General features: G+C 48.5%; 2 protein-coding genes across 2 annotated transcripts; both read left to right on the top strand.

Annotated features, from left to right (window-relative positions):
• The first annotated feature begins 4,013 nt into the window (after positions 1 to 4,013).
• On the top strand, positions 4,014 to 11,709 carry TRIM45 (tripartite motif containing 45). The gene is made up of 6 exons (XM_027653569.1): positions 4,014 to 4,342; positions 6,526 to 7,259; positions 8,254 to 8,383; positions 10,132 to 10,246; positions 10,469 to 10,595; positions 11,391 to 11,709. The coding sequence occupies exons 1-6, from the start codon at positions 4,014 to 4,016 to the stop codon at positions 11,540 to 11,542; spliced, it is 1,587 nt and encodes a 528-aa protein (XP_027509370.1). The 3' UTR covers positions 11,543 to 11,709.
• A 4,178-nt stretch (positions 11,710 to 15,887) lies between these two features.
• On the top strand, positions 15,888 to 23,486 carry VTCN1 (V-set domain containing T cell activation inhibitor 1). The gene is made up of 5 exons (XM_027653530.1): positions 15,888 to 15,934; positions 19,585 to 19,649; positions 20,322 to 20,669; positions 22,334 to 22,612; positions 23,299 to 23,486. The coding sequence occupies exons 1-5, from the start codon at positions 15,903 to 15,905 to the stop codon at positions 23,418 to 23,420; spliced, it is 846 nt and encodes a 281-aa protein (XP_027509331.1). The 5' UTR covers positions 15,888 to 15,902; the 3' UTR covers positions 23,421 to 23,486.
• The last annotated feature ends 1,106 nt before the right edge of the window (positions 23,487 to 24,592 follow it).

The following is a 24,592-nucleotide window of genomic DNA, read 5'->3' as shown; positions in this document are numbered from 1 at the left end:
CCACATCTCCATACCATATCTGCTTCTAGTTTGTTATTTCAGGGTTAAACCAAACACCTGTGTGTGATGATTGTGCCCCTTCCATTAGTGAGAGACAGGTTTAGTCTGCCAGGTGTGCTGTTTTGCTGCCTTCTTCCTTCACCTTTCCCAGGTCACACTGCAGTGGCTGAAAGTCCTTCTGCTGGAGCATGGGTTTGTGTGACAGCAACAGCTTATGGAAATGTACTTTGGAGTCCAGTATGAAAATGGAGAGATGTGGGCTAACATTAAATGAGGTGTCTTAAGTTTCGTCCTTGAAGCTCAACACAACCCTGAAGAGAAAAAGCTACTAGCAAATTCAAAATAGAAAGTGTATACGTGTGAAGGGAGTCGTTTAGTAGTGAAGGTGTTTGTCTGTTGTAGAAAGTCTGAGGGAGATCCCAAGGCAGAAGTTTTCCCTCTGTCTCAAGTGGTGTCTCCAAGCAGGGGATCAGTGTTGTCCTCCTGCAGCTGTCACATTCTCCCATGACATCAGCTTGCAGAAATTTTGTCACCTGAGGCTTGGCCTGGGGCAATTTACTTGTGTGTGCTCTGTGCCCAGCAAAAGCGAAGGGCAACTGGCACCTCCTTTTAAAACCTTCACAGTTTTAAACTAAAAGAGGAGAGATTTAGATTAGATGTTAGGAAGAAATTCTTTACTCAGAGGGTAGTGAGTCGATGGAACAGGTTGCCCAGGGAACTCCTGGATGCCCCATCCCTGGAAGTGTTCAAGGCCAGGCTGGATGGGGCTCTGAGCAACCTGGTCTACTGGAAGGTGTCCCTGCCCACAGCTGTGGGTCTTAAGGTCCCTTCTAACCCAGGCCATTCTGTGATTCTGTGAAAACCTGGAGCCACGGGAGGGTCTCTTTCACAGAGAGCACATTAATGGCATCTATGTTATACTTTATACCCATGAGCCTGTTACAGATCTAAACTCACTTCACCCCTCATGCTGAGGGGTGGGCTTGGGTGAGCACCTATGTAAGGAGGGAGAGAGAGGGAGGCAACCCTTCTGTCCCACCTATCCTCACAACCACACTGTGCAGCTAATGAGGGCTGCTGGGCTGGGCACAGTATCTTTGCCTGGTGGACCCACACATCCTGGTCAGCCCAGGCTTCTGTGATGTGGGAAATATCCAGGCCCTGGCTGGCTTCAGGTGGGGTAAGAACAGGTAGATGCTCATGCTCTGGGAGCCCTTAGGTATCAGGCTGGATGCAGAAAGGGAGGGCTGGGGATGACAGCATCCTCTGTGCCTTGGTCAATAGTCTGATAATAATAGACTCTTGGAAAAGAAGCTGAAAGAACAGTACAGAAATGCTCCTCCCACCAGTCAAATGCCACATAATTTTAAATGCATGTTTAGCTGAATGAGGAAGAGACTCTGCCAAAACTGGGAGATGTTTGTAAATCCTTTGTTGAATTTTCCAGATGAGGTTCATAAAAATGGGAAGAGCTGTTGGCTGGGTGGCTGAGCACAACACAAAACAGTTTGCATGGAAACAAGCAAGGATGTGTCAAGTACTCCCAGACCAAGCCTGGCAGCTCTGCCAAGTTCACAGAAGTCTCTGAAACACAGTAGTTCCCAGGGCTGACATATCCACAGTAAAGCTGAACTTGTTAGTCAACAGGAAAGCAGCAACTATCTGTTCCACTTCTCTTTTCTTTGTAAACTCCCCAAATAAGCCATTTTCCACATTCCTCTGGCTGCCGTTAACCTAGGCCATGGCACTTTGACAGGTTCTCAGTTTTCTGCCAACAAGTCATCCTGGACTTTTCTGCAAGTCCAGGGACTGCAGGTCTGCTCCTGCCTGTCCTGCTTACTAATGACTTCGGCTTCACCACTTTTTCAGTTTGTTTCTTATGGCAGGACATCCAGAAACGACTCCCTAAAATTAGTAGACTAAATAGGGACAGGGAAGCATGAGGCATCCCATTCCAAATGTAATAAATGGGCTATACCCACACTACTCACAAAGAGTTTAGGAAGGAAATTATGCTTTAAAGATTTTTTTGTACATGCTATAAAAAGTTTTACCAGTATTCTTTCAGAAAAATATAAATGGGAAAGCAGCATAAAACTTTCCCTAGAACAGGCTAATTAGCAAATACAATAGAAATATTAGTCAGAAGTCCTTGAACAAAGGGAGAAGGAAACCATCAAATCTTCCAGGTCTCTGTGTAATGATCTAGTACTTAACGATAGGAAATGAGAAGCAGATAAACAGGAAAAAGAGGAAGGAGCTGGCAGGGAAAGTGAGGCAGGGAAAGAACAGATCACCCAGAGCAAGTACTTTGGGAGGCTCTGATAGACATCTTTAACAATAGGAGCGGGAAAACAAGTTCAAAGAGGACTTCATTTCAAGTAAATCTTGGGTCAAATGAGGGCAATTGGCCATTCATCAATTCTCGTGAAATGTGGCAAAAGGAAAATATTATTCCTTGGTGTAATTTTAATGACACACATTGTTTCATTTTTTGTAACTATGCTCCTTTATTGACCTTCACTGTTTATAAATTAAGACTTTTTCTTTTTTTTCATCCTTACATTTTTTTCAGTTACAAAGCATCACAGGGGTGTTACCATATGTTAACATCCCTGTGTAACAGATTAAGTATTTGCTTATATATGTAAGTATTATATACAAATATTAAGTATTTTCCTGCTGATATGTAAATGTTCTTAACAGTCCTAAAAAAACCAAAACACAAATCAAACAACAAACAAACAAAATGACAACAACGAAACAAACCCTGATCGGAGATCTCCCTTGTTGTTGATTTTTAACTTAGGGAACTTAAAATCCAGAAGTCTTAAATTATGTTCTTATCACGCTGGTATTTGAAAAGGCCATGATAGACAGATAATCACAGAACCCCAGAATCCATTAGGTTGGAAAAGACCTTTGAGATCACTGAGTCCAAGCTATGACTGAACACCACTATGTCAACTAGACCGTGGTTCCAAGTGCCACGCCTAGTCTTTCCTTAAACAACTCCATGGACAGTGATTTCACCACCTCCCCAGGCAGTCCATTCCAATGTCCAATCACCCCTTCTGTGAAGAAATTCTTCTTAATGTCCAACCTAAACCTCCCCTGATGCAGCTTAAGACCATATTAGACTGTAAGATACTGATGGTCCTGGGCAAACTAATGGAGAGGCTGGTACAAAGTTCAGTCATGAATGTGAATGTGGCGCACTATAGGAATGTCACTGGTGTTAGACAATGTGGTTTTATAAAAAAGAGTACTTCTTTTTAGGAAAAAAAAAAAACATTATTTGAAGAGCTTAAAAATCCAACTGATAAAGAATTGTGTTGATAACAAAGTCCAAGGAGCTTCATGCAGGACTTCACTGATGTTCAGATTTCAAAGCCTGCCTTTTACGGTACTCATAATTCCCAGGCATAGTGAATCAAGACAGACATCGGCTAGTCCCCGAGGGCAGTTGCAGGGAAGCCTGGCCACCTTGCACTGTTTCTACTGAAGTTTCACGTACATTGCTTAGTTGATCGGCAAGCTCACCATTGATCCCAAAAAAAACCGACCAAGGCCTGAGGGCATCCAGCAGGACGGGCAAAGAGGCTGCAGAGGCCAGTCAGGCGGTGAACCTGGAAGTTCTGAGCTGGAAGAAGTGGAAACACACCATCTACCCGCGGTGGGGTGGGAAGGGGCCGTTTCCCACGCAACAGTGTGAGACAATACTGGCGATGCCAGAGGAGGGGAGCAGCGGGCCAGGAGGGCCCTCCTGGGTGAGGAGGACGAGGACAAAGCGGGCCGCGGGGTCCCTCCTGCCCGCCTCGGCCGCAGGAGGAGCCGCGGGCGGGGCGGGCGCGGAGTCCCCCGGCAGCCCCCGCCCCTCGCACCGCGGCCTCGGCTCCCCTCACTGGGGCGGGCGGTGCCGCTGCGGGCACGACCCCGTCGGGGGCGGCGGGGGGCGTTCCCGCGGGATGCTCGGCGGAGCGTCCACGCGGAGCCCGGCGGTGGCTGCCGGCATGTCGGGGCCGCGCTGCCCTCAGTGCGCCCAGCCCTGGGTGTCGCCGCGGCTGCTGCCCTGCCTGCACTCGCTGTGCGACCCCTGCCTGCGGCGGCTCGGGGCGCTGGAGGGGGAGCCGGGGGGCGCCGCCCGCCCCGTGCTGTGCCCGGTGTGCGACGCCGAGGTGTCGCTGCCGCCCGGGGGCGTGGGGCAGCTCACCCCCGACTGCCTGGCCGGGAGCCGCGCCGGGGCGGCCGCGGGCTGCGACCTCTGCGCCGACGGGGCGGCGGCCGGGCGGTGCCTCACCTGCGGGGTCCGCCTATGCCCCTTCTGCTGCCGGGCTCACAGGTGAGGGGCGGCGGGGACACCTGGGCACCGGGAGCGCGGGGGATGGGGGTCGGCGCTGTGGGAAGGGGCCCGCGCAGAGCCAGAGCGGCGAACCGGCGTCTCCCAGTTCGTTCAGTCCTCGGCGGGTTGTTGCCCACCACCCCCTCCCGGAGGATGCGCCCTACTCGGGCGGGGACCGGCAAGCTGCTAGCATAGAACTGTGGAATATCCGAGTTGGAAGGGGCTCACGAGCATCGCCGTCCATCATCTGGCCTTGCACAGCGCAGCCCCAGGAATCACACCGTGTGCCTGAGAGCATTGTCTTGAACTTCTTGGGAGTAGGCCCATCAGACCTATCATTGGCCATTAAGTCCAAAATCAGGCCACCCTTTGCCTATGGTGGTGTCCACATGCTCCTTTGCATCTCAGTTTAGTATTACTGGGCTCCAGGGAGACTGATGGGGCTCCATCAGGTGTGGGTATGGGCAGAGTACTTAGCAGGACAAGAGCTTCATGTGTTGTGCTGTCCCACTTTGGAGAAGGCACATCTTCCAAGGGAAAATGGGGAAGTTAAGCTGCTGGCCTGCCTCCCTCCACCTCCAGAACAATTTACTGCAGTTATATGTAAAGGCATCCTTAGACAAAGTGAAAGAAAGTAAGTGGAAGTCCTGCCTACTGTGGTTGGTACCTGCTGCTGATCAACCCACATGCTTGCCTGTTAGGTAGTGTAGGAATTGTTGTAGGAAGAAGAGGTGACTGCTACAGAGCTAGGAATTGATGAGGAGGCAGCTGCAGTGGCCTTTAAGCTGGGCAGAGGACAGGCAGCACTGTAGAAGAAAACTGATAGGAAGCCTGAATGGCCTTCTGAAGCAAGGTGACAGGCAAGGTCAGAAAAACACCCAGCAACACTAGGCAGGGAAGCCTCAGCCTGAGTTAATCAGCTCAGCCTATTCTCTCCACATTTGCTGTTCCTTTCCACTTTATTAGCAAATTCTTACCCCAGAAAGAACAGAGACATATTCCTCTCTGCCCTGCCCCCCTGCAGATACTGGTGCCTGCAGGGAAAATAGCTTAGGCTCCAAGTTACCTTTCCACTCTGGGTGTAATTTTCAGCATACCATTCCGATTAGCTAATGCCTCATGCCTCATACAAGCTGCTGAAAAGTGATAAACCCAGACCTTGAATAGCAGCCTGCTGCACTGACAGGAATAACTGCAGAAGGGATAAACTGTAGAAAATTTGTCTCCATGATCCACTTTTTACGGCTGTCATTTTTTCTCCCCACTAGCATCTACAGCCTTGCACTTTATTTAGTTGATCTCAGACTAGAACATGGGCTGAGGAAAACCATTTTGAAATTATTTCCTAGTGTGTAGGGAAGGTTTTTGTGCATCTGAGTGCCATGGTTGTGCTCCTTGGGATAAGTGAGAGAGATCTTAGGCTGAAATCAAGGAAATGTAAATTTGAAGGTTGTAATGCTAGAAAGGCTTTGAAAATATGCTGGACCCAAGGGAGATTAGTGGCAAGCAAAAGGAGTAGCGTAAGGGCTGTGTTCTGCCCTGTGATGAGGTTGCCAAAGCAACTCTATAGAGCTTGGTCCTTGGAGTACTTTGCTTATGGCCTGGAGCTCCCACGGCAACTGCCACAAGTCACTAGTGCGGGAGACAAGGAAGGAGAGAAGGGTTTTATATCCTGCTCAATAACTAGCTCTTAGTGCCCAAAATAGCATAAAATAGAAATATTCTGGTGCTGCCTTGTGACATGGTGGATGTCTGGGTTATAACACTTTGCAGTGCTCACCACCCTCCAGCTGCCTTTGACACAGCAGGCTGTGGGAATCATTGTGACTATCCCACTTCTGTCAGGCTCCATCCCGAGGCTGCTGGCTTTAGCAGCCTGACAGCCCATCTTCACTGGCTCATGTGTGGCCATGGTGAAACACACAATTCTTGTGTCTGAAAACAGTGCTCACCAGGCTGTCAGGGAGGCTCAGGGAGAGCAGCCCCTAAGGAGCTGCTTGCAGATGCTGCCCTCTTTTGTGTGGATCCTTGTCCTCAGGAGAGCACAAGTCTTTCAGTGGAGACAGGAGGGAGCAGTGTGTACTACGACTTGCAGCCTGTACAGAATGGTGTTTGCAAAGGGCCTCTGTGTTTGCATTTTGTACCCAAGATGCATATAGTGATTTTTGGTTGCTCCCTTCTAGGAGACAGAAGAAGACAGCTTCTCACGCTGTGATGGAGCTGGAGAACACCAAGGATTGCAGCCAGGCCGGGAAGCCTCTCTTGTGCCCTTCCCATCCCACAGAGGAGCTAAGGCTGTTCTGCGAGCAGTGTGACCAGCCGGTGTGCCAGGAGTGCGTGTTAGGCAGACACCGTCAGCACCCCTATGACTTCACCAGCAATGTCATCCACAGGCATGGGGACGCCCTGCGGAAGCTGCTCAAGAACACCCAGCAGCACATGGACACCCTGGAGGATGTGCTGAGCCAGATTGATAAGATGGGCAGTGCCGTCCGCAGCCGCGCGGAGGCTGTGGCCACAGAGATCTGCTTGTTTGCCAGTGGCTATGTGCGAGCCATTGAAGAGCACCGGGACCGGCTGCTGAAGCAGCTGGAGGACTTGAAGGTGCAGAAGGAAAACCTGCTGCACTTGCAGAAGGCTCAGCTGCAGCAGCTGTTGCTGGACATGAGGACAGGTGTGGAGTTCACAGAGCACTTGCTGATGAGCGGCTCCGATCTGGAGATCCTCATCACCAAAGGGGTGGTGTCAAGCCGTCTGATGAAGCTGAACAGCGTTGCTTACAGCACCCACCCCAACGTGGACGACAGAATCCAGTTCTCTGCCCAGGAGAGGGCAGGGCAGTGTTGTGGCTATGCAGTTTTTGGGGCCGTTCTTAATAAAGTGGTTGATCCAGCCAGATGTACCCTGCATGGGGAAGGTAATGGGGTGCTGTGCAGCAGCTGAATGGGAGTGCACCGCTCCCTCAAGTCACCTCTCTGCTCTCTGTACACACATGGTGTGCAGCTTAAGTCACTCTTGGCTCCCTGCTATCCAGGCATTAACTAGAGGCAGAGGTAGAGCCCTACCAGAGGTTGCATTGCTTGCCCATAGGAGCTATGCTGGGGCTGGAGCCAGACAGTTATTCTCATCCAGATGTACAGACCATGCTGGAACTGCCCTCCACACCATTACTGACCTCAACATGGGGCTAAGGTGCAAGGAGAGGAACCCTTGGCCAAAGACCACAGATCACTCAGGGGATGGGAATGGCACCTGTAATAGCAGGACATGCCCAAGCTGTTCTGAAGCATGAGCCCAGGCAGATCCTCTCTGTGGCTAAGTGAGTAGGTTCATTCCCACTACAGCTTCTGCTGAGATTGCCATGGGAATAACTGGCATTGATGGTTTCATGGATATTTGCTTACTAAGGATGTGGAGTAGAGCCAGCAAACAGATAATGTTCAGACCATCCCACAGTGCAGCCAGCTCTGGTCAGTAATGGCCCGCGCAGGGCAGATGAGACAGACCCAGGGCTCATTTGATCCCTTCCATGCCCAACTTTAAGTGTTAGGGTCTCTGGGGCTCCACTCTGCACAGTGGGGCTGTTCCTCCTCTCTCCGTGTTGTATGGTGTATCTTGAGACCTTCTGGGAAGGTGCCAGTTGGGCTTAGAGTGACAGGCAAGAGGGTCGCTCTGGTCCATACAGACCTCTGGGCTAAACCTGCTAAACATCATCTCTCAGTGCCTATGGCTTCCACTCTCTCCTGATACCCAGTCATATATTGACTTTTCCCTGTGAGTGAGAGGAGCTGTACACCTCAGAAGCCAAGTCCTGTTTGTGTTCTGATGGGGCTGCAACACTGCAAAATAGGTGGGAGGTGGGAACCATGGCTAATATGAATCCTTTCTGGTCCTGTTTCTCTGCCTTGCAGGTCTCCACAGTGCCCATCAGAACCAGCGGACTGGCTTTACCCTGCTCTGCAAAGACACCACGGGGGAGCAGATGGGGCAAGGAGGAGGGGCTGTGCAGGTCACCATCACCCACAAGGAGAAGAGAGACTGGTGGGTATTTCACCCAAGAACTACCTGGTCACTGGGTTTGCCTTTCTTCTTTCCTTGCCCTGGCTCCCTCCTTGGTCAGGCAGGTGAGAGGATGTGCTTTAGCATGTGGCTCAGAATCTGTAGAGGAAAAGGCACTACTCTTCTTCCCAGATGCTTCCTACTGGTTGTAGTGGAGCTTGACAGTGTTGGCTCAGATATGTATTGAGTCTTTGAGTGATTTGGGCTTCTGAAAGGATTCAGCTCTCAGTGGATGTTGCAAGATGCTGCCAGAGTGAGTTGTTGCTCCTTTTCACTCCTACCAGCAGACACCCAGGGATCCTGCTTTTGGTAACACCTAATAAACATAAATCATCGCAAACCCTGGCTGGCTGTCCCAAGTCAGACAGACAGTTACCAAGCTTAGGAGCCTCTGACATTTGATGGAAGTGCCTAGTTCATGTTCTGGAGAAAATATCTGTGTTGTGACTTTGTCCTTTTTACCATAGTTGTAAGCGTTGAGTACTTTAACGTGTTTGGAGGTTTTCTAGCAAAAGCAGGAGAGACTGCAGTTGAGCTCATGTTTCCACAGTGAAAATGACAAAATATATCTATTCTGTTTTATAGTAGCTGGAACTTGTTCCAGGAAGGCTGTTGGTGGGATGACCTGATTAAAAAAAAAGGGACAGGATGCTAAAACTCCTTGCTATGGGGGAGTGTTGACAAGGCACACAGAAGCAGTGCTGGCTGCCCAGATGCTTATCAATAGAGCATTGTTGTTCAGGAATATCGTTCCAATGTACCTTCCTTCCTTAAGTGCACATACAACATAGGAAGGCGTGTGCATGAGGGTGAATTTCACTTGGCAGGGTAGAGGTCGCTGTGGCCACATTAACACAATTTCTTGCTCTTGTGTGTGTGCAGTTGCTACATCCATTGCTGAAAGCTGTCTGGCTTTGCTTTGAGGCACAACAGCTGCAGAAGAGTGTGAAGTATCACCACACAGTTCATAGCAGGAAATTATGTGGGTAGCTGTATTGATGTGAAATGGTGGGGGGTGGGGAATACAGATTATAAACTGTCATCTCATGGGGCCTGAGAGACTAATTAGTGGGGATTAGCAAGAATACCTTTCTCTATGCAGAGCTGCCTGATAATTGTCTGTGGAAAGGTATTTCCTTCTCTGTGTGGAGCAGGCAATCAGTCCTCAAGCTGATGCTTTCTTCCTGGCACTCTGTTCACAAGGATTCCTTGTGAAAGCCAATAAACTTCACTTTGAAAAGGGAGTGTTTACCAGCAGGGACCTAGAACTGCTCTAAGCATTGAAGAGAAGAGTGGGGTCAATGTAGTTGGGACAGTGGTTGAAGTGATTCAAACATGCCCTGTTATATCCTGTCTTCTTAGTGGGTTTTTCTGGAGGTAACTGCTTGCTGAAGCTGTGACTTTACCCCATTTCTGCGGGCTCTTATCTGATGGGATAATCTGACCTTCAAGTGTGCTGTGTGTCATCTTCTGCCTTTTCAGTGTGCTACAAATCCTTGCAGCACAGCTAGCTTTGTGTGACTTCCTTTGTATGGTTATTGCAGCTTCCAGTAGCAGGTGTGTGTAAAAGCCACTCAGTGCTTGAGCGTGGCTCATATATCCTTTCAAACTTGCTTGAGAACCACAGCTGCTGAATGAAGAGCTGACTGCAAATCTAGGCCAAACTGTGGTTCACATTTAGAGCAATTCTCTGCCAGTCACTGACTTCTTGGACTTCTCTCTGTTTGCAGTGCGGTCAAGCCAACAGTCTGTGATAATGGTGATGGGACCTACTATATTTCCTACAGCCCTGAGGAGCCAGGCTTGTATGCTGTCTGCGTCTGTGTGAAAGGGCAACATGTACAGGTAGCATTTCTTGTTTCTCTTGCGCTGCTTCTTCTTTACCTGCTTTTCTTTTCTAAGTATTTGCTTTAAATCTCTCTAAGGATTACCTCTACTATATAGCAGTTTAAGACTGGGCTTGGTGGTCTGTGACTGACAGGATCACCCAGCTGGTGTTTTAAAATGCAGTCAGAAGATCTGGTAGCATCCAGTACAGCAGTCTCTCTCTTTGCTTGTCCACGGCAGGGCTCTCCGTTCACTCTGATGGTGAAACACAAGTTCCGTGAGCACCAAGGTGTGTTCCACTGCTGCACGTTCTGCTCAAGCGGAGGGCAGAAAGCTGCTCGCTGTGCCTGTGGTGGGACCATGCCAGGTGGGTGCTCAGCTTTCCCCACACTGCTGGGATCTGGAGAATTTGTTGCACTAGGTCCTCCCTAGTGTATGTGGGTGTGAGTCGATACTCTAGCCCAACTCCTGCCTTGCACATGCACCAAGACTGTGATGAACTGTACATACATGTGTGACTGCAGCAGTAGAAATGCAGCAGGACACGCTAAAGTCTTTGTAGCACATCCTATAGACAGAGACCTGTGCAGGAGGTGGGGCAGGGCACCTAAGCCTTTCAGCCTTTCTCAGTGAGGCTGAGCAGCGTTGCTTCTGTACTGTTCTTGTTCAGTGCTGGCATGTTGGGAGGTTGTGGTCTGTGTCACACAGTGAGCAGTTCTGGACTCTGGAGAAGCCTCATTCCTTGTTTAGGACAAGAGTTCAACTCCCTTATTTGTTTATTCCCAACCAGCTTCCCAGTCCTTAACCTGCATGTGCCATTGTGTGGTTTGCATGTTTTTAGTATAGATCTGACCTCTTCCTTTTTCTACACTTGGTCTGTATCTAGCTCTGGCCATAGCTACTAGCAGCGGGCATGGGGTTCTGGAGGCCCATGTATTGGATTATTCAACAGGGAAGGGGATAGAAATCTTCAGCTTTCCGCAGCTATTGGGACAGGGCAGTCCCCTTTGGGTGTTCTTCTTTCTTTATGGAGCCCTGACAGTTTTGGCCTTGAATATGCTGTGTTCTCATCAGCACGTGCCTCTCCATTTTAGAGAAGTCCTGAGGGCAAAGCCTGGTATTTTCTGACCCGCTTTGGGTTGAGCTGCCTTTTCTCTTGCAGGTGGGTACCAAGGCTGTGGCCATGGACACAAAGGTCACCCTGGCTGCCACCACTGGTCGTGCTGTGGACAAGTGAAGCAGAGCTCAGAGTGTCTGGGTGGGCCACCCAGCGACACGTCATCCAGGAGTTTGCTCAGGACAGTGGCGCTCTGAGCAGCCAGGTGAGCTCCTGCAAGCCCAGGGCACTGCTGCTGGCTGCTGCATGAGCACCAACCAAGAGGATCCCTGTGATCACTGCATAGCCTCGCTGCCAGAAAACTACATTGTGGTGGATGTGACCTGAGAAAGGGGGATGAGGGAAAATAAAATTGTGCCTTATGTTTCACCCAGAGGTGTGCACGCAAAGTTATTTTGTTGCTTGAACAGAAGTAATTTCTGGGAATTGTACTGCTGCCTACACTCTTGAGGACTTGTGGCCGATGGGGCCATGCTTTAAGGGGAGACTCGGCCTGAACAGTTACCTCACAGGAGGTTCAAGATGTGTCCTATTCTGCAGGATTGACAGCCTAAGCTGTCCTTCTTGATGAGGCCAAAGCTGCTCATTGGGGCACATTCAAAAGCGTTTGTGGTCATGCCTTGGGAAGGCTTGGCAGCCTGAATATGGCTTCTGCCTCCCTAGATATGCATCTGGATTCCAGACTTGGATGTGTGCATATAGCACAGTTATGCTTCTGGGAGCTGCTCTTGTGTTTGCAACTCATACTTTCTCTGGGTAACCTGTAGTCTCGTTATACCCTCCCTGCAAAGTAGGAGCAAGGCAGGTTAGTTATGTATCTGAAAAAAGTCCAAGAAAAACTCATGGCACTGATAAGAACAGGAATTAGAGTGTCATCCACCTGGTCTGTATGTTCTCCATGGAGATGGTGTGGGACACAGTGCTGCTGGCAGTGATGTGGGAGCCAGGAGAGTACCCAGGTCACCAGGGGAAGATGTGGGGGCATCAGTAGGGCCTTTGGCTTGGAGTTTGGGCATCAGCAGGAGCAACAGGTGCAAGTTTGCAGTTGTCTGTCCTGAACTGGGGCAACTGGACAAGAGCAGCATAACAAAATGGAATACAGTAAAACCCCTGGATTTGGCTTGTGTGGCCTTGGCAAGGCTCTATTTACAAGGAGAGCTTGTCCCATTTTCCACAGGGGAAGGGAAATGGTGTCTGTGATGATGAACTTCGTTGGAAGGGCAGTTGCTAACCTCCTGATTGCTGACTGCTGCTTGTCTGGGTGAAGCAGACACCCTGAATACCTTCCTTTACAAAACACAATGGTGTCATTGAGACTGGGAACACTACTGCCCTGGGGGTAACCTTGCCAGTAGGTGTGTGTTGCTAGGGGATCCTAATGCTGCCCAGGGATCTGAGGACAAAGTTCTGACTTTTGATCATTTGGGGAGAGGAATGCTGCTCCAGTGTCAACAGCAAGGAGTGGTTCTTGCTTTCTGGATTATGATAGCTGGCTTGTAAATAGCAGAAACCTGTGCTGTCTGTTTGCTTGCTCAACCTTAGAAGTCTCTTATTTGTTGTCAATCCTCTTACAAAGCCAGTTTTGGAACTTCTTCCCAGCAAAGGAGATAGATATCCTTATGCAAATCCTTTTTATAACTTTCCATTAATCATCCAGAAAGGGCTGTCAAACAATCAGGGAAGGTTAGGCAGTTTAAATCTCCAAGTTAGGCAATTTAATTCTCCCAAGTTGCTGACTCTGAAATTTCAAAGTGAAAGTTTAGTTTGAGTTAACCCTTAAGGGAACAAACAGTAACTCATTCTTATTCTTGCTATGTGCAGAGTCAGTGCTCCATACAGAATGTGATGTAAACCAAAATGCCTCATTTTCTGTGTCTATTTCTTTCCCCCACCCCCCATATGTGTGTTGCTTTTTCTTAGAGCTTCCGTGCTGTGCTGGAGAGGGAACACATAGGGACAGCACTACCTTCTAGGCACATAATTTCTGTCTGAAACCATCTTAGTCCTCTCAGACAGAGGAATGTGTTTTCTCTTTGTGTTAGGTATCCCTTACACACCCTGTCGCTGACATTTTCCAAGAAGCTGTTTGTGAGAATTACACCACTGACCATATAAACTCCTCAGGGAACTGCAGCTCTACATTTGACATGGGGAGAGTAGGTTTTGGACAGCATGGGGTACTAATCCTACCAGGGTCAGGCCCTGCTATTGATTTTTTTTCTTTTTGTTAAACTTGAAAGCTCAGTCAGTCTCAGAGATTATAAAGTATCGACTGGCTATCACTGTGTATTTGGGCAAACAGGGCTGTGCATGAGGATATCTTCATGAATCATGTTCAGAAAAGACATTTAATGACCTTAGTCGTTTTGGGGGGTTTAGGTGTGAGTGTCCTACCATTGTTTGGCAATGAGTCATTCCCCTCAGTCTTCATAATTCAGAATACATTGCAAATTAATACATCCTACTGATCTGTTGGAGTTTGACATTGGACACCAACAGCCCAAGATGGGCTTCCAATGCTCTGTTGGTGAATAGCCTGGGGCAGGTGGTAGATTAGAAGGTGTAGTCAGTCTGGTGGGCTATATTATGTTTTTTTCTGACCAGCTGGTCCCTGAGATAACAAAGATATTTTTAAGACAGATATACATGCAGTGCTGACAGAACTGCACTGGTAGATATTGATATTTTTGCTCATGCTGGCAAGAGGCAGGACTGTACTATGTCCAATTGCAGGGACCCAGCAAAGCTGGTAACACTTTGTGCCTGCTGTTACCTTCTCCTCAGTGAAAGCAGCTGATATGTCTTTTCCCCAGGTGTTCACCAGCTTTCAAAGACCATGTGGGACCAGATCCTGCTTCACATTTGGTTGGGTTTTGCTAATAAATTCAAAAGTGGTAAGAGCTGGGTGGATCGTGTGATCACAGGTCCTTGGTTTCTTTGGGAAATATCCCGAACACCTCTTGGGGTTTTTTTGCAGTGTGAGCATATCAAGAGAAGTAGGTCCAGCATGAGAGCTGCTGAGAAATTATTGTGGTGGTGCCCTGGTGAATGGGACTTGCCCTGGTCCTGCCAGGGCTGCCTATGCCAGAGAGCAGTTGTGTGCTTTTCAACCTGGAAGTAACATGATCATTGACTGTGCATGAGGTGTGCTGTGGCTGTGACCTGGGGTTAACTGGTGCTGAAAGGGGACACCTTGTCTGCACTGCAGCACAGGCAGCAGTAAATCAGGTGTCACCACAGCCATAAATCAGGTGTCACCAAGGGCAACAGGGTATTTCTTAATGTATACTATGGCCTAGAGCTGTTTTAGCTTCTAGTACTGTTCTGCTAAATTGTGAGAAGTTTAATAATCAGTAGAACACTGAAAAATAAATGAGGATTTTTTTTTTCAGATTATCATCACAGACCAATATTGGTTGGTCTTGACTTTAACCTCTGTTGCAAAGAAAGCAGTTTGGGTTTTTTAAGTTGCTGGACTGCCCCCACTTCCTCTGGGCATCCTCAGCTTTGCACAGGAAAGCTGTTCACTCTCACTAACCATCCAAACTTGCTAGAAATAGCTACAAACTGTCAAAAATCCCCCCTTTTACCATCTTCCTTGGAATACAGCCCAGACATAGATGGAATACAGCCCAGACATGGATACAGCCCAGCCCAGGCAGGATACACGGGTTCCTTTCCAGTTTTGGGAAACTGAACATGGGGTGCAAGCTGCCTTCCCTTTTCTGTTCTTTCTGCTCTTCTCAACCTCTTATGCCCAAGAACCACTCATCTTGCCCCCAGCCTTGGGTGAGACCAAGCTCAGAGGGAAAGACTTGCAGGGTCTTTCAGGGCCCAGTTTCTTTCCTTTACATGCTCTGATATGTACCATAATGACAGATCTGAGAGCAGCAGGAGCTGGCCTCAGGGAGGAGAAGTAGTTTGGCTTGAAGGAGTTCAGTGGAATTAAACAGCAGTCAGGAGAGGGGTGACTGCCAAATCTGTGTGGCTCTGACAGCATTGCTGAGCCCAGAGGAGCCTCTTAGCCCAGCACAGAGAGGCAGGGGAAGATGTGCATTGTGAATGGGGCCAGGAGGGCCACTAGGAAGGCAGGTAGGGCCTCTCTGCCCAGTGCCAAGAGCGTGATTGGAGATTTTAGTGAGGAGACCTGAGCTAGTCCTGGGTATGACATGACTAGCGATGGGTAAGCTGTGGATCTACATGGGAGACTTCTGCAGTCTGGGCCCAGGATTAGCTGGCTACCAAATTATGAGTTGTGCTATTTTTTGTCTTAAATTAAGACATGTTTCTTAAACACATGGTGTACGAGGTCTCATAGTTGCCCCAGTATCTAACCAGGCCTCCTTGCTTTTGACTGCCCTGGTGGGGCGAGTCAAGATGCTCACTGCTTCCTCATTCCTGAGAGTTCACTGCTTGGGCTCACCACTCCTTAGTTGAGTTCAATTATTTAAGCAGGACAACTTCAGAGAATATATGATGCAAAGGACAGGGGCTGGCTGAACAGTGTGGGACCAGCAGGCACCAGGTGTTTGGCTTCTCTTCATAGATGCCGTGACCATGGCATCCCAAGGCCAGATCATTTTCTGGAGGTATGGTATTATCTGGACCTGCTTTGGGAGAGGGGAGGGAGGGAATTGCATTTTTCAGACTCTTGGGATATATCACCCTGCTGCCAGGAGCTTTCAAGACAGCAGTTCTTTGTAGCTTGACTATACTTGCCCTCACTTAAATACCTGTACAGCTTCTTTTATACAATCTTCAAGTCCATGTATCTATCAGACACCCATGTGCAGGTCATCAGCTGTAGTGAGAATGTGTGTCCTAGGAACTGTGCATTTGCTAGAATTTGCTACCTCAGGATTGAATGCTGTGGTATGTGAGGGTATCAGTGGCTCAAGAAAGGCTGTGTTCCTGCTGTTGTAGGTTGGGGTTGAAGAAAGCAGCCCATTCCTTCTCCTGGTCCTCAGACAGTTGCTTATGTTGCCATCACATCAGCATGCTGTGGGGAGAAAGAAGCTGTCCTCCACAAATTTCCTTGCAGTGTGGGTCAGGAGTAAGAGCTGGGAAGACATTCAAACTGGTTTGTGCCTCTTGTTTCAACGAACCAGTTTCCTTTGGAACTGTTGACTAAATCCTGATGAACTACAGTTAGAAAAAGATGTATTGTGGTGAAAGTCATAGAAATATCTATCTCATATCCTTAGCTCCTGATTGGTTGAAAATAACTCCCACCAGATGGGTAAAGTGACAAACTTGTTTCAGTCTCCAGTGATTGTGGACCGAGCTTGCATCCAAACCTCATTGCTTGAACAGAGGCAACAACAAGCTGCATCTTTTCATCCCAGCTGTGGGTTTTCCAGACTGGATGGAGATGAAGGCTCCAGTGAAGTGTGTGAGACAGCCCTGATAGCATTTATTGTGTGAAAAATGTTTCAGCTATTATGAGTATCCATTGCACCTGAGCTGAATAGAAGTGAGGAGAAGGACAGTCCACATGTGAACAGAAGAGACCTCTCTGACATGAGCTTTTTCACATGAAGCATCAAGGAAGAGCTAATTAGTAATGGTATGTGCACTTTTTCACTGACAATAGCGAAGTGACCAGTAGACACAATGTCACACAGTGTAAATACTCACTGGCCACCATATTCCTCATGTGTCTGGAATGCATGCAATAACCATCTGTTATTCTCAAGAGGCAGCTCAGCCACCCTTTGTCAGGGAAATGCAATAACTGATTGGTGTGAAAAAATGCACACCTATCCCTTGCTGCTCTGAGAACCATTCTCTAGCTCTGCCACTTCCTCTGCCTGCCCCTGGCTCCTGCACACAGCCAGGTAGCAGCAGGTGCCTGGAAGGAGAAGGATTCTTCAGGGACACTTGCCTCTTCAGGCTAATCTTGAAATACAGAAATAGACCAGAGAGAGGGGTGAATTTTCCAGGAAGTTTCAGAGAAGCAGGGGGAGATTTCTACTGATTTCAGAAAAAAAACCAAAACCAACCAAGTAAACAAAAAAAACCGCACTAAAGAAATAAAACTAAAGTGCTGAAAAAAGTTGGGTTCTGCAATCATTAGCTGCATATTTGAATGGAAACTCCACCCCTTTGGGTTATCTCTGCCATGCTGTTTCTTTTCCACAGCAAACTTTGATATAAGAAGGAAGGCTGGGGACCTTCAGTCTCTTATTCTTTCATTTTTTTTACCATCTAAGCCCATTCCTGAGGGAAAGCTTACTCCCAGCAGAGCTAGAGATCTGAAATATTAAGACTGCCTGTCACAGCAAGGCTGTGAGCCTCTCCCTGTCCCCAGGCTGTGCTCAGCAGCATTCAGGTAGGGAATGAATTAATTTTATGTCAAATTTGATTCCAATTTGATTCTAATTTTGGCTGATCAGGAACAGGAACATGGTAAAGAGGGCAGGATATACAGAGCAGCATCCCACAGGCTGCTGAAGTGGCACTGGGAACTGAGGGTGGTGCCAAAGTCCCCATCCCACAGACCCCCAGGGGAGTGGCTGTTGATGGGTGCCCAGCTGCCCAATGCCCATGACTGGAGAATATCCACTGCTTTCTACCCCGATAGTGTCAGCTGTGACTGCAGCTCCAGGACACCAGTAAGTGCAGAACTGCTGTCCACCCTGGTCATGAGTGAAAACTGGTGAGAATGGGGAGGGAGTCAAATACGTGACACCTCCCATCTCTGAGAGCATCTAGGCAGAGAGATCTTGGTACAGATGTGAATGTACATATAAAGCTGTATGAACCCTTATGTGGATTTAGAGCATATTTGTGGTGAAATACATTCTTCTGATCCCCTGAGTCTGTGCAGACAGGGCTTCCTCAGACAACTTTCCAGTGGTTTTAGAAATGAGAATGGAAGGGAGACAGTGGGAGGGCAAGCAAGTCTTCTCCAACATCTCCCCTTCTTTCCATACCCTCTTTCAACTCACATTCCCTTTCTCCCTCCTCTGCTGTTCCCTGCAGGAGAGGCTTGTTCACACGGTGCAGCTCCCTAGAGCTCCGTATCAGCCATATGATCGTGGCATCTGAGGCAAATAAGGCTCGATTGTGCAAGTGACTGGCGCAGGCACACAGTAATGGTGGGAGCAGTTTGTGCTTGTATGAACACTGCTGGGCTCTCCTGTGGGAGGCTGCTCCATGTATTGGGAAAGAGTCTGCTGCAAGCCAGCAAATGCTGTTGAAGCAGAGCAGCTGTTTCTGTGTTGGCAGAAGGACCACGACCTCTTTCAGCCTGGTTCTGTCTGGGGACGAGATAGGAAGCAGCAGCTCAAGAGTTTCTGTGTACAGCGGAGCAAAACAAGCCCTGGGCTGGCAGCCCTGGAGAGTAGTGTGGAGTGGCCACTGTTGGTGCCCATGCCTCCTGCAATGCTTCCTCCAGTGCCTTTCAGACTTGGGAATGGGTAAAGTGCCCTGTGAGGACCTCCTGCAGCTCTCTGGGCTTCTGCTCTGTGAGCAGTCTCTGAGACTGTTGGGAATGAGCATATGAGCTGCTTGTCCCATGATGTACCTGTGGGTTTTGTGGGGAGTTGCTTCAGGGCTTGCTCTGGTGGGGAGCTGAGGTTGCTGCCACAACCCCCCAGTCCACATGAAAATGTGCCCATGACCACATGTGACAGCTCCACTGGCTGCAGTGGGAGCCTGCACCTGGCCATGCTGATCAGTCTGTCTAAGCTGGAGCTGTGCTGGATGGGTTGCTCTTGGCAAGGCTCAAACTGTGCTACATCATGATTTGCTGCCTTTCATCTCTGGCAGTGCTGCTCTGCCCACATGGCTTGGCAAGTGGTCCTCTCCTCTTCAGTCTCTCATTTAACAGCCCGTTATCCATGAGCACATGAAGCATCTCAAATCTGACCAGCTCAAAATACTGTTTCCATTTCCAGCCCCCTCTGCCCACTCCCTGGCTTGTACCTGGTGTCTCCTAGGGTCAGTGGCCTGTCTGCTCTGCTTACCTCCCTGATTCACTCTTCCCCTGCAAGTACCAGCGGGAACTGCTTGTCTTATTTATGCACCAGGGGATGCAGAGTGGAGCATCCTCCATTGGGACCAGCTGGCTGCTCTAAGGCAAAGCCTGAGGCTCTTCCCACCACATGATCCCCCCACTTTGATGCCAAGTGCTCACCTGAATGTTCATCACTATTGTGGTCCTGTGCTTCCCTGTCCACCTGGCTCTAGGTCTTGGCTGTGCAGTAATGCTGTCCTTTCCTTTTTCCCCAAATAGCATGACTACAGTCATTATCATCCTGGCTGCAGTGATTGCCCTGATCATTGGTTTTGGTGTCTCAGGTATGTGACTGCTCAGATTTCTTGCTGTTACTGGTGGGGCGATGAACTTCTGCCCTGCCTCTGCATCCGTGTGTCCATCATGTGCATGGGCTGTGGCTGTGTGTGGAAGTACCATCTATGACCTTTTAACAAAGGCTAGATAAGTGTAGAGCAGCCTGTGCTGCTGGAGGTGTAGTGGTGTATTAGCTGAAATATCCTTGGGCTTGGGGCCCTAACCAAACACACAGAGAAAGTCCTGCACATATTGTGCTCTTTCTCCCAGGTAGGAGGAGATGCACATTTCCCAGCTCCCTCAGAGATAACAAAAATATGTTGTTTCGGTGTTGGCCAAACTGCAGCCTCCTTGGAGTGTGCTGAGTGAGGATGAGTAGGGAAGGGATGCATGGGAAAGGCGACCTGGCTCTGTGAAGGAGTTAATTCTCAAGATTGCAGATTAAGGTTTGACTTGAGGAGCAATGCTGACTTCTTCTTAAATGAAAGAAAACTGCTTGGATTCCACTAGGGGGGAAAGAGCAGCCTCTGCTAGCAGCACTGGTAGCTGCTGCTGGTGTCCTTGCCATGTGTCAGCGCCTGTCCAACCTCGGGACTGGTTCCTGACAGCTGCAGGGCAGCTTGGTCTTTCTTCACACTCCCTGCCTCACCTTTTCATAACCCTTTGCTTTCTCCTTGAAGGAAAACACTCCATCAGTGTGACGGCGCTGACGTCCCCAGGGAACATCGGCCAGCGCAGCATTCTGGACTGCACTTTTGAGCCTGACATCCGGATGGGCAGCATAGTGATCCAGTGGGCCAAGGCAGGAGTAGCTGGGCTGGTTCACGAGTTCAGGGGTGGGAAGGACCACCTACAAGAGCAAAATCCGTTGTTTCAGGGCCGCACAGCACTGTTTGCGGACCAGGTGATCGGCGGCAATGCTTCCCTGGAGCTGAGGGATGTGCAGCTCTCCGATGCTGGCACCTACCAGTGCTCTGTCACCACAGCCAGAGGAAGCGGGGCAGCAGTGCTGCAGTACAGGACAGGAGGTGAGGGGTGCAAGGAAGAAAATCCTACTGCAAAACACATGCTGTAATCTGGCCTGGTTGGACCTACCTGTGGTTATAATGATGCTGGAGGCTCTGTGAACAGCACCGCTACTCCAGCAGCCACCAGCAGGCCCTGCACCCCTGAGTAGGAACAGGGTACTTTTTCTTAATTTTGCAGGGGTGTTTATGGCCTTACCCAGTCTTTTGACATCCTCATTCCAGAAAAGATTATTAGTTTAATGCTTTTTTCTTCTATTAATCACATGTAGTCTACCAGCTATGTAACTAACTACAAACAGCCCCTAAAAATGGCAGTAGCTAATTGATCTTATAAAGATCCAGATTTTATACCTGTTGAAGATAACATGGTAGCTTTTCCTCTGTGGAATTAAGATATATCTCCAGCCAAGAGTACTGCATAGTAAAAATTGTAGCCTATTTAATATATTTTTCTTTGTTTTTCCAAAGCATTCAGTTTTTGAAAATTACTATCAAAGCAACAAACTTCCCATACCATAGTTATGTGAAGTATTACATATTTGGCAGAGTTAATTGTTCACATTGTTATGAGTCAACCTCAAAGCTCACACAGATACAAATGAGTTTTCACTAATGGGTACTTAATTCTTCTGTACTCTCTGGGCTTGGCCATCATATTCACTGCTGGCACAAAGTAATACACTCCCACTGAACTTGTCAGAGTTTCACCTATTTCTGTCACCTCTGGGCCTTCCAGATGACCTTGTGGTAAGTTACACTGACTATACAATGGGGATAACATGAGCCTGCACAGGTAGGTGTTCTTAGTGTTTCTCTGACGGTTTTGCTGGCATGTCTGAGGTCCCAGCATACCCCTTGAACTCAGGGTTGGCACAGTACAGTGAGTCCATGACCTTCCAGGGGAGGTTTCTAAGTAACCAAGGGAGTTGTTAGAAAGGATGAAAAAAGTCTTCATGGCTCTCCAAATATTGAAGAGTCAGTCCTTCAGATGAGATCTGGGAACCACCAGGTCTTCAGAGTCTTCTAGTGAGACGAATTTGGCTGCAGTAACAAGTCACCTCCCAAAGGCTCACCTCATGCTGGAGACTGATGGATGAACCACTTCAGGGTCTCCTGCAGTCTGGAGTCTTTGCACTCTCCCTCTCATCACTGTGACCAGCATTGCTGCCCCACAGCTCAAACTGGGACAGGAAAAACTCTCAGACCTCTCCAAGTCAAGGAAATGCAGTTTTAGGAAGGGTGACTGCTTACTTGGTGAGGTGAGATGTACCAGCAGTGTGAGGGGTGTCCTCTATGTTTAACACCAGCCACAGCAGGACAGTAGTAACCAGCAGAGCTCTTGAATGAGACAGGTTGCTTTTCTGCAGGTCCAGTCTCCTCCTTTGGCCCAGCAGAGCCCCTTCCCCTTATCAGTCACAGGGAGCCCATCTTGGCACAGAAAGACAGTAACAAGAGTTGGTGTCACAGGAACGTTTGCCCAGTGTCATTTCAGTGTCTCCCATTTTTTACCAAAAGCATTTGTTCTGCCCTATTGTTATGTGAAGCACCTCCCAGACAGTGAAGAAAGGGCTATCCCTGGGACTGGCAGACACAGTTGGGTACCTCATGCCCAGTTCCTACACACTTGCCTTGTACTGACTCTCTCCCTGTTTTCCCTCCCAAAGCCTTCAGCATCCCCGAGGTGCTCATAGTGAACAGCAGCAGTGGGGACACGTTGCAGTGTGAAGCACTGCGCTGGTTCCCTCGACCCACCGTGCACTGGACAGTCGACAACGGTGCCGGGGAACACCTCCCTCACACTGCCAACACCAGCTATGAGCTGAATGCTGAAAACATCACTCTGAAAGTGGTTTCTTTTCTCCACAACATTACTGCTAATGCCACCTACACCTGTGTGATTGAAAACAACATTGCCAAGGCTACAGGCAACATCAAAGTGACAGGTAGAGTTTAACACCATCCAGAGACCACAGATGTGGAGAAGAGAGTTTAAGCAGTGCCTCTGTGAACTGGGAGGTTCCTGCAGCACCTGTGTCAGTCAAGGAAGGGACTGAAAGCATGGCTAATCCAAGCACCCCTCTCTCTCTCTCTCTCTCTGTGTCTCTGGGATGAAGCAAAGGGTCTGTGTTTGGTCCTGCTATTTCTTATGTTTTTCATGGTAATGATTGCTCTCTTGGCATGGGGACAGAACTGCCAGGGAACTAGAAGAGACAAACTTCAAAAGAATCTATTCCTTTGAATGTTAACCAAACCAACCAAACCCCACAACTTTTGACACTTTCTTTGGCCAGTTCAGCTTAGATCCTGCTTCTGTACCAAACCAGCAGGCCCCTTTACCTGTTATTAATGACAATCTCTCTGACTCCAGCCCCATCCCTTTATTTAAGAGGCCACTTTATTCACAGAAAACCAAACTTTCCAAAGAGCCTGAGTATCTTCTCCTGTTCTACATGAGAAGGGTCATAGCTCTTCTACAGTGAAGGCTTCGTTGCAATGAGTCTCCAGTACAAGAGGCAGGGTCTATCTTTATCATTATTCAGAGAAATAGGAAGGAATAAATATACACACTCGTTTTTCCTTCCCTGCTGCGTTCCCATTCTTGTAGCCTCTCACTACTCTTCTGCTACAGATTTCAGCATTACAAGGGGGACTAACTTGCAACTGGTGAGCCTGAATGCAGAGTCAGTGTCATACTCCTTTCCAGCCTGTCACTGGATGCTTCTGCTTCCCCTGTATCTGCTGTCGATATAATGCCTCTGAAACAACTGGACACTCTGCTGGGCCTGGAGGTAAGTTTGGAAAGGGAAACTCATAAGCATATATATAGACCCTCTTGCTGAGTTTGGTTACAGCAGCAGAGCCTGCCAGGATGGGAGGACACGTCTTTCCGCTGCCCCATCCTTGCCTTGCTTGTACCCACTTTACTCAGACACCTCCCCTGTAGAGTGCAGCGTCTTCAGTAAACAGTACCTACTACAGATGCCCTGAACAGGGCTAGAGAGCACTGCCAGCCTGAGCAATCCCACACAGACCTGGAATAAGGAGGGCTACAGACAGCACAGGACAACTGCCTTTAGTATTCATCGGCTTTGGCTTTGGGTGATAGGCTCTAGAGGTGAACTGGTGGAGAGCTAAAAAAAATCAGCTAAATGGAACATCTCTGTCTTTCCACACAGAATAGTTACTCCAGCTATGCTGACACCAGGACACACTTCAGACTTTGCTCCCTCTTGGGCTGAGAACTTCAATGCCTTCTCCCAGTTCCAGAGCATGTAGCAGCACAAACACGAAATCCGATGATTTCTCTTGAATTATTATTTCTTACCCACCAACAACAGGATACTTTGTTTGGCTCCAGAAAGAGAGCAAGGAACGCGATAAGGAGAATTGTATAAAGGAAGAGCTCTGATTGCAGGAACAAGATATGTTCTCTGGTCTGAAGTAACCCAGTGACCAGACCTCTGATCATGGGCAGAAGCTCAGAGACAAACAGGAAAAGGGTTTCCTGCAATACATCTGAGAACTGTTCCTTCTGAGTACTAAAACCAAGCAAATCTTAATTGCCCCCAAACAGATTTGATTGACCTGTCTCTTGGCTTGTGATTCTCTGACTGTAGTAATAAAATTGAAAACAGGAGAGCCAGTTAACCTCCTCAGTCTTCTTGGAATACTATAATCAAAATCCAAAAACAGCGATGGATTAGAAAACTGCTAACAGGCTCGGAAAAACCTGGCAAAGGCAAACCATGTCTTAAGTCCTGTATGACGACTGATAACTGTATTTGTAATGCAAAATAAAAGAGGAAGATGAGTCCTCAGTGTGGCAGCAGACAGAAAACCAACATACAGAATGAGAAGAAGTAGACTTGTAAGATACTACTGGAAAGTTCAAATTCAGAAGCAAAGTTATTAAACACAGATAT

The sequence above is a fragment of the Corapipo altera genome, unplaced genomic scaffold, assembly GCF_003945725.1.
Source record: "Corapipo altera isolate COAL_440 unplaced genomic scaffold, ASM394572v1 61, whole genome shotgun sequence".
Classification (NCBI taxonomy): Eukaryota; Metazoa; Chordata; class Aves; order Passeriformes; family Pipridae; genus Corapipo; species Corapipo altera.
Note: the sequence above shows the minus strand (reverse complement) of the source record. Positions and strands in the feature narration are given on the sequence as shown.

Bases quoted from the DNA above. Each gene is read 5' to 3' on its own strand.
- VTCN1 (XM_027653530.1), top strand. From the start codon at position 15,903: ATGGCATCCCAAGGCCAGATCATTTTCTGGAG. The intron at 15,935-19,584 runs GTATGGTATTAT...TTCCCCAAATAG, and splicing joins GGCCAGATCATTTTCTGGAG to CATGACTACAGTCATTATCA. The intron at 20,670-22,333 runs GTGAGGGGTGCA...TCCCTCCCAAAG, and splicing joins GCTGCAGTACAGGACAGGAG to CCTTCAGCATCCCCGAGGTG.
- TRIM45 (XM_027653569.1), top strand. From the start codon at position 4,014: ATGTCGGGGCCGCGCTGCCCTCAGTGCGCCCAGCCCTGGGTGTCGCCG. The intron at 4,343-6,525 runs GTGAGGGGCGGC...GCTCCCTTCTAG, and splicing joins TTCTGCTGCCGGGCTCACAG to GAGACAGAAGAAGACAGCTT. The intron at 8,384-10,131 runs GTGGGTATTTCA...CTCTGTTTGCAG, and splicing joins CACAAGGAGAAGAGAGACTG to TGCGGTCAAGCCAACAGTCT.